This window comes from Poeciliopsis prolifica, unplaced genomic scaffold (assembly GCF_027474105.1).
Source record: "Poeciliopsis prolifica strain line A6 unplaced genomic scaffold, Auburn_PproV2 SCAFFOLD036, whole genome shotgun sequence".
Taxonomy (NCBI): Eukaryota; Metazoa; Chordata; class Actinopteri; order Cyprinodontiformes; family Poeciliidae; genus Poeciliopsis; species Poeciliopsis prolifica.
In genome coordinates, this window is record NW_026562411.1 from 3,944,139 (window position 1) to 3,959,656 (window position 15,518).

The 15,518-nt window shown below is 34.9% G+C and overlaps 2 protein-coding genes across 3 annotated transcripts in view; both read right to left on the reverse strand.

Annotated features, from left to right (window-relative positions):
- mylka (myosin, light chain kinase a) overlaps positions 1 to 15,518 on the reverse strand; it is a 124,651-nt gene that overhangs the window by 90,000 nt on the left and 19,133 nt on the right. The window lies entirely within an intron of this gene.
- On the reverse strand, positions 5,520 to 7,602 carry LOC129374540 (matrix remodeling-associated protein 8-like). The gene is made up of 3 exons (XM_055053011.1): positions 7,467 to 7,602; positions 6,574 to 6,897; positions 5,520 to 5,907 (listed from the first exon to the last, which is right to left on the reverse strand). Exons 1-3 carry the CDS (start codon positions 7,501 to 7,503, stop codon positions 5,540 to 5,542), a joined length of 729 nt encoding a protein of 242 aa, XP_054908986.1. The 5' UTR covers positions 7,504 to 7,602; the 3' UTR covers positions 5,520 to 5,539.

A 15,518-nucleotide genomic window follows, 5' to 3' on the forward strand; every position in this document is an offset into this window, starting at 1 on the left:
TTGATGTGTTGATGGAATACTGCAGAACTTTCCATTATAAACTTGTTCATTATTTCTATTGTCATTAACCCATATTGGGTCGGCTTCATGTGGGTTCAGTTCCTGAACATAGAAACATTGAAAACTCAACATTTTAGGGAATCCAGCCCAAAACTGTAACTGACAATTGAAACCATGAAAGCTCTGATGCTTCCTTCCTTTCTGTATCATTTCATAAATTATTGTCTGAAATGGTCACAATGTGACTCAGGAAACTAAGAAGATCTCAGCATGTTAGACATTGGTATTGATACTGATGTAAAAGGAACTTACCTGACATGAAATACTGTCAAAAAGTAAATAAAAGGCCTCCAGTAACAGGAAGTAGAATCAGCAGAACCAGTAAAATCCCAAGTTGGAAGATTCTCTATCGAAAAAACAAAGACCAGTTAGAGATTAGACATTTTTCTATTATGAAAAGTTTAGGTTCTTTTGGTCTTCTTTTTACCCCTTTTTGTTTCCTTTAGTAATTTGATTGGAATGAAGTGAAAAGCATCTTTTAAATATATTGTCAGGTTTAACAAACAAAATGTTTTGGCCAAATAGTTACATTTCAAAAACTCAATTCAGTTATAAAGTTATAAAGTTTTGACTTGGAAAAACCAGATGAACCTGGGAGAAGAGGAGTGCAATGATTGCTTTATCTATCCTCATAACACAAAATGTTTAGACATATAAGTTATATTTTTATAATACAATTCCAACTTTATATTTTTAAAGTGGTTATGAAATCTTTTACTGCCATTTATTTTTATTTATTGTTATATGATAGCTGAGTTTTTAGCTCCACCAAAGGGATGATGAGAAACGTAATCTTCATTCTTTATATGTATAGTACATATGATTAATTGACAATAAAATAGATTTTGACTATGAATGTAGATGGAAATGTCACTTTGTCATCTAGCAAGAAAAGACCAAAGAAATAAATCATAAAATGTACAAAACTGGCAGCATCAATACATCAGGTAACTATATAACCCCAAACAAAAACACACATAAAGGTATTCATGTCTGAAAAATGTAAATATTTCTTTGAACTGTTACAGTCACAGCAAAAGAAATTTCATAGCAGTTTCTTCAAGCCACAAATTATAAAATCTTTTACCTGATAAATCTTTTACCTTTTAACTGAACCACTGACTAAAAAAAAATCTTTATAGACCCGATGGCTTTCTTATGGATAGATTACTCATATATAATTATTGGAGTAAGAATTGTTTTGAGCCAATAATCTCAATTGTCTGATTGATCAGCTTTTCAGGACAAAACACTCAGAAAGTAACCTTTAATCAAAGCAACCTTTGATTATTTAAAAGTCTGCTTACTGACAGTAAAGCTTTGTTTTAAGATAAAGATTTGTTGTGTTTACTTTAAATAAGAATAATCTGCAAAGAAAAATCTGTTATGCATAGCTGTTCTCATGTATTTAAAATCAGTAAGTTGTTTCACTAAAAGTTTCACAAAATATAAAAGATTTGACAAATTTCAAAGTCACAATTATGTCTGAATTGTTTCCATTCAAGTCTCAAGGAAAGGCATGTTAGTTTCAGGTCGGGTTTGATGTCAAGACATTTAATCTTTAATCTTTTAACTAACTTGAAATCCAAAACAAGTTACATGTCTGCCAGTCAGTTTGTGTTTTATATCTTGTTGTTTTCTTCTTCTTCTCAAATTCAGGATGCAGGCTGGAGTTAATTTGGGATTTTGAGTTCTGATTGGATGCAGAATTTGGTGACTCTTTTTGTTAAATATGGAAACAGTTGTTCTTTTATTGCCGTCATACTACAGTTAGAATCTGTTTTATTTTCATTGTTTGTTTGATTTGGCATAAACTTCTGTTCTGTTTCTCTCCCACAGTTTATCTTTTGTTTTTCACTGTTACAAGAACTTTACCGTTTTATTGTAGTTGTATGTTATTGTTTCTCTGGGTCATGTTATAACCATAGGTTATGACCAGAATTATAATTAAATTCTAATATTATGAAAGTCATTAACCAAGAATAATATAAGACATGATTATGATTATACTGTCTGTCAGTTTGGATGCACCAATTTTGTTGATTAAGGCTCAAAGCTCAGAAACTGGATCTGCAAACATGAAAGTGAGAGAAAAATCAATAATTTTGAATCAGGGAACTGAAACATGTCACTTTAACATTCTGATTATTTAAAAGACATTTTGTTTTCTTTAATCACTACAAAATTGGAGTTTGAAACTTTGACTTTAAAGGCTGAGCGACAAAAGTGGTGAGCCAAATCTTCTTTGTGAAAGTTTAAGGCTGTAGTATGTAACTTTTATGAAAAAAGATTTTTCACCCATTTGTTGAAGCAGTCACCATGTAATGACAGAAAAGGGCCAGATAATCTATGAAAGGTTCGAGCTCCTCTGCTTTCTCCCAGTGTTCCCAGTGCTAACTGCACAAATGCACCACTAAGTCAGACACAACCAATCAGAGCCAGTTGGAGGGTTTTACTGCCGTCAATCAAGCTCATGTATATGCTGCTCACACCCTCCCCATTGCCCTGGGAAATGCTCCAACTTTCTCCTAATAGCACAACTTGCCATGAATGTTCAGGCTAGTTAGCATGGCTATCGACAACAATGGTTAAACAGTTTTCCTGTAAGTTGTTCCTCCACCGATAGCAGATTAATCAGCACATTCATGAGCTGATTGATAGTTAAGACCTTTCTTCTGGCTCTGATTGGTTGTTTATGACTGAGTCGTGTACTTGTGCAGACAAAATATCACTGGGGTGAAGGAGCATGGTCTTTTTTCAGATGATGATCTGAAACTGTCATGACATGGTGACAGTTTCAATAATATATATATATATAAAAAAAATCACTTTTTGTTTTTAATTAAACTTTACATCCTGCACCTTTAAGTTCTGTATGGAAATTAGATATTGCTACCTCTCAAATTAAGTTTTAGCTCTCTCTTTAGTGATAGTAATATCTTCCTCAGAAATGTTCTTCTTAGGCCTCTAATGAGCCATCATTTGATGCAGGTGTGTTAAACCAGGAAGAGAACTAAACCATGCAGGCTGCTGGTCCTCCTGGACAGACTTTGGGCAACACTTATTTAAGTTTTCAACACACTGATTTTACAAACAAAAACTGTAAAATCATTGTAAATTCTGTTAGATTTGGGAATAATGAGGAGTTGCTAGAAACAAGTTGCAAATTAATAAATATTTAATTGATGAAAAAAATGTATAAGTGACCACTCAAAATAGTGAAGATGATCTGAACAACAATGTATTTTATTGTAACTGGCAATCTGTATCTTATAACTTTTAGTAGAGTCACTGACCTATAACCCACATTTGTGATGCATCAAACCTAAGGATGCAGCATGCATGTTGTAGAGACAGGATGAGGATATACTGGTAAAAATTGTTGTGCATTAGCTAAGTTTTCATTTTAACAAACCTGCTTGTTGTAAGATATCAGGGTTCAAGTCAAAATGCAGCCAGGAGATTTTGGTGTGGATATCATCAATTCTATAGTCTTAAAAATTTGTGACTCCAGTCTGACTTGATCCTAAGACATATGACTTTAGACCAGACTTCTGCAAACCAGTGTATCGTAAAGTGAAAACTGATTCTCAACACATTCAGAAAACATCTTTAATGGATGAATACAACCAGCTTAACCCTGTATGATTAGGCTGGTGTCCATTAATTGAACCCCTTTATGTTCACGCTCTCAGGAAGACATAAAATAAAATCTGAAGCCTAAACCATCAAGAGTGGAGAATAGTAAATCATCCTATGGAACATGGGGGACTTTGTTCTTTTACATTACCTCGCCATACTTTTGTATTACCTCACAATATTTTTGCGTTACCTTGCAAACATATTGCATTCCCTCGCAATAAGTAAATAAAGGGAATACACTTTGATTTATTTTGTTGAGTCACAAATTTAAAATTTTAAATATATTCAGAGCCTCAGTGAAAATGTGCTTTTATATATATTCTTAAGTCTTTGGTGCAAAAAACTGATTGAAAATGGATTTATTCACTGCATGTTCATGTTTATTTTTGTAAGTTTGAGATGTAACTGGACATGAAAACGGCCCTTTATTAATCATTCAGATCAACACATAACGCAATCAAAACTATCAGATGACTTTATAATAACTCAAAAAAAGTCCAAATAGTTTGGATGTATTTTTTTATTTCATTCCTTCTAATGGAAAGATGCTCTTTATGTCTTAGAAAGGATGGAAAGAGATTAAAAGACCAAATATGGTCTGTTTTGCAATTGTGCATCCACAATGCACAAAAAGGTTTGTGCATTTCTATCCTAAAGAAAAATGTATAAAACTTCAGATATCTCAAACAAGTTCTTAAAACACAGGGAAAAACCTTATGAAGATCTTAATACTTTATTGCGAGAGAACGCAAATGTTTTGCGAGGCAATGCAGTATCGCAAAAGACTAGATTTTATCCATAACAACTAAATTAAATAATAAGCTGAACTTAAGGCACTGTTTGATTTCTAAAATTAATTGGATTGTATGTATGATTGATTTTAAATTATTTTTTTTGTGAAAAAAAAAACAAAAACAAAAACAACCAAACAAAACAAAACACACTCACAAACAGAAGACAAAATTTGTTGTGATTTGGCATGAATTGAACCTGAATTGGATCATGTCATAATGCCACTTTAGAATTCACTAAACTTCTGAGAGTGACCCATTCACTAATGTTTGTTGTAACCTGAATGTCTACTTGCTGGATTTTATCCCTGCAGCCAAGGAAGTCATGAAACATTGAATTCATTGGTTATGACTTTTAGATATATACCGTGTGTGTGTCTGCAGGATAACATAATTTGATTTCATATGTGTATATAAGCTATTAAAGCAAAAAATGTCAGTGGAAACACCAAATAAGAAAACCTCTCTTTTCTAAAAGAAGACAACAAAAAGCAACATTATTTGATGAGGAAGAAGAGATCACAAAACTATCCTGGGTAATCAACACAACAATGATCTCTAGCATACTTTTGCAGTAAATTAAAAATTAAACACAAAATGGTTGTAAAAGAATCAAAGTGTTGTAATATCCAGTCAAACTCAAGTGCTTAAAGTATCTGAAATGCTTTGGTGAGTCCTCAGTGAAGGTCAACAAAATGAGTCTTTAGATCAAAATCCCTCCCCAGCCATGCAAGTGGACAACAACTGCAGAGAGTCATTGCAGCTTTAGCCGGTTCTGCGTTTGCATCATAGAGATTTGATTTTTAACACAATGCTTTTCTCATGTCTTGTCTTTGTTTAACAATAAAACACAGTGCAGACTGTGCATGACTGTCTTCACTTGAGTTAAACATAAAATAAATATCGGAGCCTTGAAAAGACTGGATCATTTCTATTATGTCTTGTTAGAAAAATGCTAGGATGAAAAAAACCGAACTCCCAGTTCATAGAAAGTCTTTCCAAGTACCTCCTGAATCATCCAACCAGGTGAAATGGATCAGAAATTTTTACCCTTGTGATGTGTATCTGCACCACTGACCTTTGACAAAACGAAGAATCACTTTCTGTCTGATGATGTCACTTTTCCTGTAGATGGTGCAGATGTAGACTCCACTATCTCTCTCTTTGGGGTTTATGAGGGTCAGACTGAGGTCTCCATGTTTTACTTTCTCTTTATTCATTCTTGTACGATCAAAGGAAAACTGGTCTTGTTCTTTAGCTTTGTTGCTGCCATTCTGATACACATGGAGAATCATGAATTCTGGTTCAGATCGGGTCCACTCCACAGTGTCGTCTTCCTCCAGATGAGCTGTTGTTTTACAGGGCAGAACTGCAGACTCTTCTCCCTCCTGCACTGTTACTTCTTCCTGTTGTTCTGAGTCAATTTTACATGAGTATAATTCATACTGATAGTTACAGGGATATGACAAGTTTTACTCTTGAGGAGTTATTTTATTCTGTTGTTCAAAAAACATTGTCAGGGAACCAGACAATAATTTGAAACTTGGGTTGTTTCAGTGCAAAAGGAGGAGTATGAAATAGACCATTATGTGACTTTTACTTCAGAATCTCTGTTTTCGTATTATATTTTTAAGTGGAATATCTCAGTCTGAAGTATTGGAATATTAAAACTATTTATGTAATAAAATAGAATAATTCAGTCAGCTGGAAAAAATGTTCACACATTATCTATGGTATCCACAGCAGAGCTGACATCATGAAATAAGTATTTTTTTTCTGAAAAGAGTAAAAATATGTAGCTAATGTTTAATTTACAAAAAAATACATACACAAGAATGATATTCTAATTAATTTAAATATGACTAAATATGTAATAAGTAAAATGCACATGAAAATACAGCAACCTAAACCCTCTTAGAAACTCAGAGTTGGGCTGCAGGCAGGAATGATTTTAATGGAGCGCTCTCTACCACAGTTTAATAACTATTTTCGATATATTTCCTAATGTTTTGTTGTCTGTGGATAAGTCAATAAGAGCAAGTTTACACTGTGGAAATTTCTACCAAAATTAGTTACTGACCTTTGACCTCCAGTTGAACATCTGTCAGTTTTAATTTCTCTCTGTCATCACTGATGCTGCAGGTGTAAATACCATGGTCAGAGAAACGAGGTTTACTCAGCGTGAGGCTGAAGTCACCAGAGTCTAAAGCATCAGATTTCATTGATGTTCGTCCAACAAAGTCTTGATTTTGTCCACGAAGATCGTCGTCTTTTTCTCCCCGCAGATGGATAGTTTGTGGATTGAGATCATTGCGGCTCCAGATAACTGAGGGGTTTACCTCTGGTATAGCACCTGAATAGCGGCATGGAAGCACAACTGTTTCTTTCCCATCAGCATATTCTCCTATGGTCAAAGAATACAGAGAGGGTTAAAGAACAAGATAGAAATATGAGGCATGCTTAAAAATAAAACAATTAACATAAATCTATCAAAGCATCAAATAATCAAATGAGTCTTCAACACCTTATTAGTCTGCAAGATTTAGCTCATAAATATTGTCTTTGCTCATGGGGGGAATGTCAGTTGCATGGAGCAGAGATCATTTTGGCTAATAGTGTCAAATAAAATCCTGTTAGTCTATTTTTACCATCAGTTTTCAAATTGATAATGCATTTCATTTTCATCCTGTTTAATGAACATTGAGCAGGATAAACAGATAATTCACATTATGTCACCATCAAGCTGAATACATTTAACTTTTTCTCTGCTGTTTTTGACTGAAGATTGACTACATGGTTGTTTTTAACCCAACAAGATTTAGACTTTGCATCAGTAATTTAAGGTGGATATGTGTTACTCTTCCTACCGAGTGTGTGATCCCAGGCAGTTCCTGGTAGCTACTTTGCTGACTGAAGAGGGAAAAACCAACCCCAGCTGAATAAACTTATGTTTAGTGAGGAAGAAGATCTTACCGTAAAGAAGTATCAAAAATACAGCAAAAAGCTTCATCTTCTTAAATATAAAAACATCAAGTCTTTGCAAAGTGATTTCTTCCTAACACTCTGAAACCGTTTCTGACGACAAACTGAAAGTTTTCTCTGCTTTTGATCCACGGTCGACCAGTAAAACCAGTTTTCATTGTTCCAGGTTGGATCAGAATAGATGTTGGAACATGAACAAAACAAGTTTGGTCAAGAATGACAGAGTAAATGATACTTAAATCAACCAGTGATAATCTAGTTTAGATACTGGTGCTTTGTAGACAGACTGATTTGAACTGAATTTAATTTCTTACAGCTCCTGTATCCATGTACATTTCATCCTATGTGGGATAAAGAATGCAGATATTTACAAACATTTATCTTCACCTGTTAACAACATTTGTCTCAAGTCACAGCTGAGTTTTAGTCTGGAGTGGATTATAATAAAATAATCACAATTTAGCTAATAATCTACAAACTGGTTCAATATATAACTAATTGATAATGATGCAGATCACATGATTTAGTATATCTGGCCATTACAGGATGATTTATTAAAAACTGAAATAAATCATGGATCTAATTTTAACAGAACAGATGAATCTGTAATGAAGTGAGGTTAATTACAGTGAGGAAACAAATAAAAAACAAGCACCAGCAGATAATAATAGAAAAAATACCAGAGAATAAATAATGGACAATGAAAGTCATCGAAGCCACTGAATATTTATTAACATGGCTAAAATATTTGGGGGCTCAACTTATTTCCTAAAGTCCTACAGACTGAATGTTTTCTACACATGAACCAGTTAAAGTTTAGGAGACAAAGATCATTTTACCATCAGGTAAGTTTCTGGTTAGCTTTTTGCAGATGAGTTCTGCTTTAAAAAAAAAAAGAAAAAAATCATCCACAGTTAAATTAACAGAGTTGACATTTTCTGATATTTAAAAGTCCACTGCAGAAATGCTGCAGGGTTGATTTTGTTTTTTACTCTTGGGAAAATTAGTCTGAAAAACATGTTAATGAAAGTTAGAGTACATTATCTGACTGGAACATCATAAAACCAGCTGTTAATATGGTGGCATCAGAAAAAATATTAAATGCATTACACTTTGATCAATGATTTTTGTTTTTAAATGTTTATTTTATATATTGTAGTGGTAAATTATTATTAGTTAACATCTACTGTAATGAGGACTGAAACTAAATAAATTTTAACTTAACCATAATACATTTTTTGGATATCAGAGATGAATGCTTTTAATATTTAAAAAAGCTGTACATAACCTCAATGTTTGATACTGAATATTGTCTATTTTTTTTTTGAGTAGTGTTGCTGATGCTGATCCAAAAGCTTTACTGCCATAATCAAATACAGACCTTATTATACCAGAATACATTTGTTACACCCCCAAGGTGTAGGGCTTTATTTGTGGTAACATAAAATGTGTCCAGAGAAAATAAGTGATATGATTTAAAAATTATTTATTACAAAAAGAAGGTTTCACAAAACCAGAACACAATACAATTCACTTAAATTAATACAACTCTCCTCCCCTTTCCAAAAGACGAGAACTTACAAATTGGAGAATATTAAATGTAAATTAAATTACAAAGTGTCCAAACAAGTCAATACAAAATAAACTCAAACCTTGATGACAAATGGGCTACTGGAACAAGACGGAAATGGGCGAGAGATGAAAATGTGGATCTGTTGGAATGCTACTACTCAAGTAACCCTAGTGAGAGAGAGGGGTTACATGCAAAGACTGGGGAAGGAATGGTTACTTCGACATCCCCAGTCAACACTAAGCGCTAAACAACTAGTAGCTCAGTGTTCCAACATCCGCAAACGGCAACTGCTATCACAACTTGAGATTGACGAGATACAACACAAATGCTACGGCAAAAGGGAGGAACCCGGATGTCAGGACTGTGGGGACTTAACTACAAGTCCCCACCCAGTGAGGGGATACACGGCCCCAATGAGCGAAACAGAGCTGAACGAGACAGCTGCTGACCTGAGAGAGAGAATCATGACCCGAATGACAACCAGGCCTCCCCGGCGCCAATTACAACGGCTGAGTGAAGTACCATCAGAAAGTCTCATTGAGAATGTGAATGCAGCATTGAGAACGATCCCTACCAACACCATAACAGAAACCAATGAGCTGATCTACAACTCAGCATCAGTGATTCTTGAGATACTTGGCTATAAGAGCAACCATGAGACCCAATACCCACCATGGAAAAGACGGTTAGAGGCTAAAATCAAGGTAACAAGGAGGGAAGTGAGCCAACTGTCAGAGCTCCACAAGGGTGCAATGAAAAGACCAGTACCCAGAAAGTACAGGCAGATGCCCATACCTGAAGCACTCGAGACTGCCAAACAGAGGCTCCAAGCCTTGGCCAAACACATGGATAAACACATGAGCACGGCACAGAAGGGTATCGGTGTAAATAGCAGTGGAGCCAAACACCAACTCCTCATAGACCGCACAGTTGCCCGAGACTGCAAAACCCGACACCAACCTGTGCATGGCTTGGATTGATTACAAGAAAGCCTATGACTCAATGCCGCATACTTGGATCATTGAATGCCTAGAGATGTATAACATCAACAGGATTCTGAGAGCCTTCATTGCAAACTCGATGAGGCTGTGGAAAATTCTTAATTCTTAAATATGTACAATCTTTCTTTCAATAAGGGAAAACAGTGTCAAAAATATGTCAAAAATAATATTCTCAGAATAAACATATGTGAAATTGTCACTGTTGTCCATCTAAAGTCTGTTGTTTATTTTGTTTTTTTCTGCCCTCTTTGCCCTCTAAGCTCTTGAGGGTAGCAGCCATTAGTGAGCGGCCCTTTTGTGGTTCTCTGCAATGCAGTTATTTTCTACAAGGTGTTGCTATATTAGTTCATTCCTTTGTGTTTGGTTTCTTAGTTCATTCTTGTATTTTGTTCTTTATGCATTTAGATTTAGCTTATTTAGATTGGTGTTAATGTTCTCCTTTTGGTTTAGAGTTTAAAGCTTCCCGTGGGTTAATAATTAATCTTCCCTCAGCCTGTTTGCTGGCTTTCTTTTAGAGACATTTTTAATTACCTGATTAAAATTACGTACATTCAGTGACATTCTCCACTCTCCTCTTAGTCTGCTTACTGGTTTTAATTATTAACTAGTTTTTCCCATTACTCTGACCATGGTCCAGGTTCTGTTCTTATACTGGTTCTATGAATTCAGAATTTTTTTTTCTAAACCTTCACCTTGCTCAAAGTTAAGTGTGTCTGCACTTAACTTTCTACATAGAAAACATAAAGGTCCTGTTTTCAGAGCTTGTATTTGGAAAACAGTTCAGAGAGAGTTTGGGAGTTATACCGGGAGTGAAAGGATTTTTAATTATGAAAAAGAAAAAAACTACAGCAAATACATATTGTGCATTTATCCTTATTTTAATTACTCTATAATACCTGTGTCTCGACACTGTAATCCTTAAAATTTAAGTTGGATTTCTTGTTTGTGCACACAATCTGGGAAAATAAAGCTATTCTGATTCTGGTTCAGAAAAGGAGATGAATGTTATTTATCACAGGAGACAAAGAGAACAGCAAAAATTAAGGAGTCTAAACTATTTCTTTTTTCCTATTTAGTTGAAATAATTTAAATTAGTTTAATTCTTTAAAACTAAACTTTAATTAAATGAACTGAAGAGCTGAATCTTAAGTTTGATTTTAATATATCTAAACTCAGATTCTCTCAGATTGTCAGGAAGGAGGTGAAACTAAACAGAAGAAAATTCAACCTGTCTTGATTTTATATTCTGTTTTTGAAAGTTGGACTTCAGTATTTAATTAAGTGAAGACGCTGGAGCAAATCTTCAGGGTGTTTGTTTCATTTCTTGGCAACTGGAGAGAACAAGTTAAAACATAATTAGCTCTTGCTTCATTCTGACACAAACAGTGAACAGTGACCCAATCAGATTTTTTACATAGTTCAGTCCCACCTACACATTCCAGATCTGTGTGTTGTTACTTTCCACTGAACCCCAATCTGGTGTGGGAAATATGTCCTAACTTGTCTCGTTTCACCCTCCTGTCTCAGTCTGTATAGAAGCCAAATGTTATCTGATCTTCCTCTACCTTTAAAATGTGCTTTTAATGATTGACATCCTTCCTGGTTGCACTCAGTGGTCTTATAAAGTGGCTTGCAGAAAGTAGTTGGAATTTTTCATTCTCAGACATAGTAAACAGGAAAACATTTGTTCACAGGATGACACTTTTTCTATAATATACAAGCTCCACACATACCCACAGAAAAGTTCATTTTGATATTGTTACTCATTTAGAAGTATTTTTACAGACACTCCAAAACAAAATCAATTCTGATTTACAGTACACTTGATTGATGTGGCCTTTTCCTATATTTAAAGACCTTTACTGTAGAATAGCTTCAGGGTTGATGTAATTTAAGCAACCTGCCCCTGACTTTCCAGAGGATCCATCACTCTGCGTTTCTGAGGTCTGAGGCCGGGGACCAGATATTATCTTTACACCCGTCTCCATCCAGAATGTGTCTGGCCCCCGGGTTCTGCAGAACAGGACATTACCTGTCCGGATCACTACAAGAAAATTTACAAAAACCAGAAATATGAAATACAGCTGTCCTAATTCAAACCTCAGACTGAAAATCTTTTGGCCTCCAAGCCACTTAAAGTAGCTCTTTTAAATATCAGATCACTCTGTGCTAAAGCTCTGTTAATTAATGATTTTATCACTGAGTATAATGTTGATGTTATGTTTCTGACAGAAACATGGTTGAATGACGATAATGACCAAATTGTACTCATTGAATCAGCGCCTCCTAACTACAATTTTTTAAGTGAGAATAGAAAACATAAAAAAGGAGGAGGCGTGGCTTCTATATTTAAAAATACCATAAACTGTAGTAAAATCTCTTTCGGTCATTTCACATCTTTTGAGTATCTTGGAATTCAGGTTAAAGGCTTCAAACGAACTTTGACACTAACTTTATACAAAACTCCAACATACGTGGAAAATTTCTTTACTGACTTGAATGATCTTCTTTCTCTCATATGCATTAATTATGATTGTTTAATAATTGTTGGTGATTTCAACATTCATGTGGACAAACCCGAAGACAGAGGAGCAAAAAAGCTCTCTGATATTTTAGAAAATTTTGGTTTAACACAACATGTCAAACAAGCAACACACACTCAAGGACACACACTGGACCTGGTTATCAGTAAGGGTGTGAATATTTCCAATGTCGATGTAACTGATGTCGCCATGTCGGATCACTTAGCTGTTATCTTTGAAGGTTCTTTATTCTTTGACCCACTTGGACAAACAGCTACTGTCACAAAACGTTCTTTCACAGAAAACACAGCAGAAACATTTAATCAAATCTACTCTTCCTCCTCATCCTTAAGCTGTAATGATGTAGATCAGTTGGTAGATGATTTTCAGTCTAAAGTTTCATATATCATTGATTCCATTGCTCCAATTAAAGTAAAGGTTGTTTCTGGTAGGAAGGAATCTCCATGGAGAAAAGCACAAACTGTTCGTTCTGCAAGACAACTCTGTCGTAGAGCAGAACGAAAATGGTGTAAAACTCAACTTCACGTTCATAATGACATCTATAAAGAAAGACTACGTAACTATCACTTAACACTAAAACATGCAAGGGAGGCTTTCTTTGCAGATGTCATAAACAAAAACGTCAACAATGCTCGAACTTTATTTGCAACAGTTGACAGGCTCACAAACCCTCCTGTGACATTACCACCTGAACTCCAATCTAATGCTGCCTGTAACAAGTTTTCCAGCTTCTTTTCAGAGAAAATTCAAAAAATCAGAGGATTAATCTGCACATCAACTCTAAAGCCAGAACCATTGCTGAACCCAGACAAAACTAATACAGGAAAAATGACCCATTTTCAACTACTTAATGATAAAACCCTAGAAGAAATTATAAGTCAATTAAGTTCAAGCTCTCTGACCTCTGACCTCCCATTCATCAGCAAAGTTATTGAAAAAAACTGTGTGTAAACAATTAAATAGTTTCCTCATGATGACCAACTGCTTTGACTCTTTTTCTGTTACATTGTGCTCTCAGAATTGAAAAGTAAGATGAAGATGAGATCCGAAAGAAACTGCAGTCCCTGCTTGTTGCCACCAGATGTCGCTCTCAAACCAAACATTACACAAAATTCTTTGACATTCAGATGTTATGCCACCAGGGTCCATTAATAAACTGTGCAGAAATGCATCCTTTCATTTTATATTTATGTTACACAAATTGAATGTCTGGACTGAACTTAAAAGACATTTAAAGAAAGAGAAACTCAAGCAGAAAATATTCTTATTTATTATTAATAATAAACCTCCTCAATCCTGGTACAGAAAATGTGAGCATGTTCAAAACAGTGAAAGACGATTCTCTCCTTATTACTGCTAAAGGATAAATGTTAAGGAAAAAGCATCAACCTGCAAGGAATGCTGTGATTTTAAAATCGTAACAATTATAATTTTGTGTGAAGAGAAACTGAAGAGCTTCAAGAGGATCAGAAATTATGATAAAGAGAAAAATGACAATAAATAACAGAGATGGATTTTCTTCACAGAGATCAATCACAATTAATCATAATTAATTGTGATTAAATAATCAACAACAAATTTAGAAAATGAAGAATTATTACCTGGAGCTTACAGACAAAAAAATAAACATTTTCTAAAATAACACATTGAGAGCAGAAATTAGAGTAAAATTGATAAAAATACATGTGATTTACATTTAAAATAAGCCAGAACTCTTCTAGTGACAGTTTTAGCTTCAACTGGATTAAATATCTTATCAAATAAATAAATCATGAATCACAATTTGCTGCCTGATTATTAAAGTAGTGAACAGATCAGCCCTAAACTGTGTTGATGTTCAGTCAAACAGAAAGTTTCATGTTATAAATATTGTTGTAGCTGCAGATGCTTCCTATGCAATAAATAATCAAGCATTCACTAAAGGAGTGCTGCTATTGCATTTTAAACACTGAAATGTTTTGTTTTGTTAAAAAAAGAACTGAATTATTTATTTGCATCCACTAATGTGTTTCTAATATTAAATGAAAAAGGCTCAAGTTGTTAAATCACAAATTTCCAGAATGTGCCATATTTTTAAATATCATCAGGATAATTGATTTCTAAAATAATCTTTAGTCTTCTTTGTGGATTTATTATGAGGAACTTTAATCTTTTCAAGCTATTTTCTCCTGGACTGACCAGATGGACATTTATTGATTATCAACTCTATTTAAAGATCAAAACCTTCATCAGCTGCACTGAGAGTTCATCCTCAGGTTGATCTGAAGCTTTTCTGTCCTGAAAACTTCCCATCATGCTGCAGGTTTTCATCAGAGCAGATTCCTTCCTGTCAGTCGACCGTTTCACAAACATCCTTCACAGCTGAGAGACTCAGTTTCTGGTTCCCACATTCAGCCTCAGAGATTCACACAGAAACGACACGTTTGATTCCCAGAGAGCAGCTTCAGAGTCTGAGATCAGGTGGAAACCATCAGGTGATGAAGCTGCTGCTGCTGCTTGATACATGATGTCTGACTTTAAACAGCTTCAGCTGCTGATCTCACTCTGATCAGTGAGCAGCTTGGATCTGGTTCTGGTTATCAGCTCAGGTTCTGATGAAAACAGCTGGATGAGACACATTAATGTGATCAAACACATCTAAAGAGTCTCCAGGTGATAATTGTCCATCATGTGAGACTGAATCACATCTCAGCTCTGAACAGGCTGCAGCAGTTCAGTCTGACTGATGATCCTTCATCTACATTTCTCTGCAGCAGCCAGAAGAAAACAGGAAAACTGAACCTGACTCTTCATTTCATCACCAAACATCAGGAAACATGCAGCAGAAAGTCCATCAGACTGACCTTTGACCTGGAGAACTGAGATAACCTGCAGGTTGTTTTCAGACATTAAAGATGAAGATGAAGCAGCTCTGACTCCGCCCACC

Excerpts from the sequence above, each read along its gene's own strand:
- LOC129374540 (XM_055053011.1), bottom strand. The coding sequence starts at position 7,503 with ATGAAGCTTTTTGCTGTATTTTTGATACTTCTTTACG. Across the intron at positions 6,898-7,466 it reads ATTTTTGATACTTCTTTACG|GAGAATATGCTGATGGGAAA; the intron begins GTAAGATCTTCT and ends CTTTGACCATAG. Across the intron at positions 5,908-6,573 it reads TGTTCAACTGGAGGTCAAAG|AACAACAGGAAGAAGTAACA; the intron begins GTCAGTAACTAA and ends AAATTGACTCAG.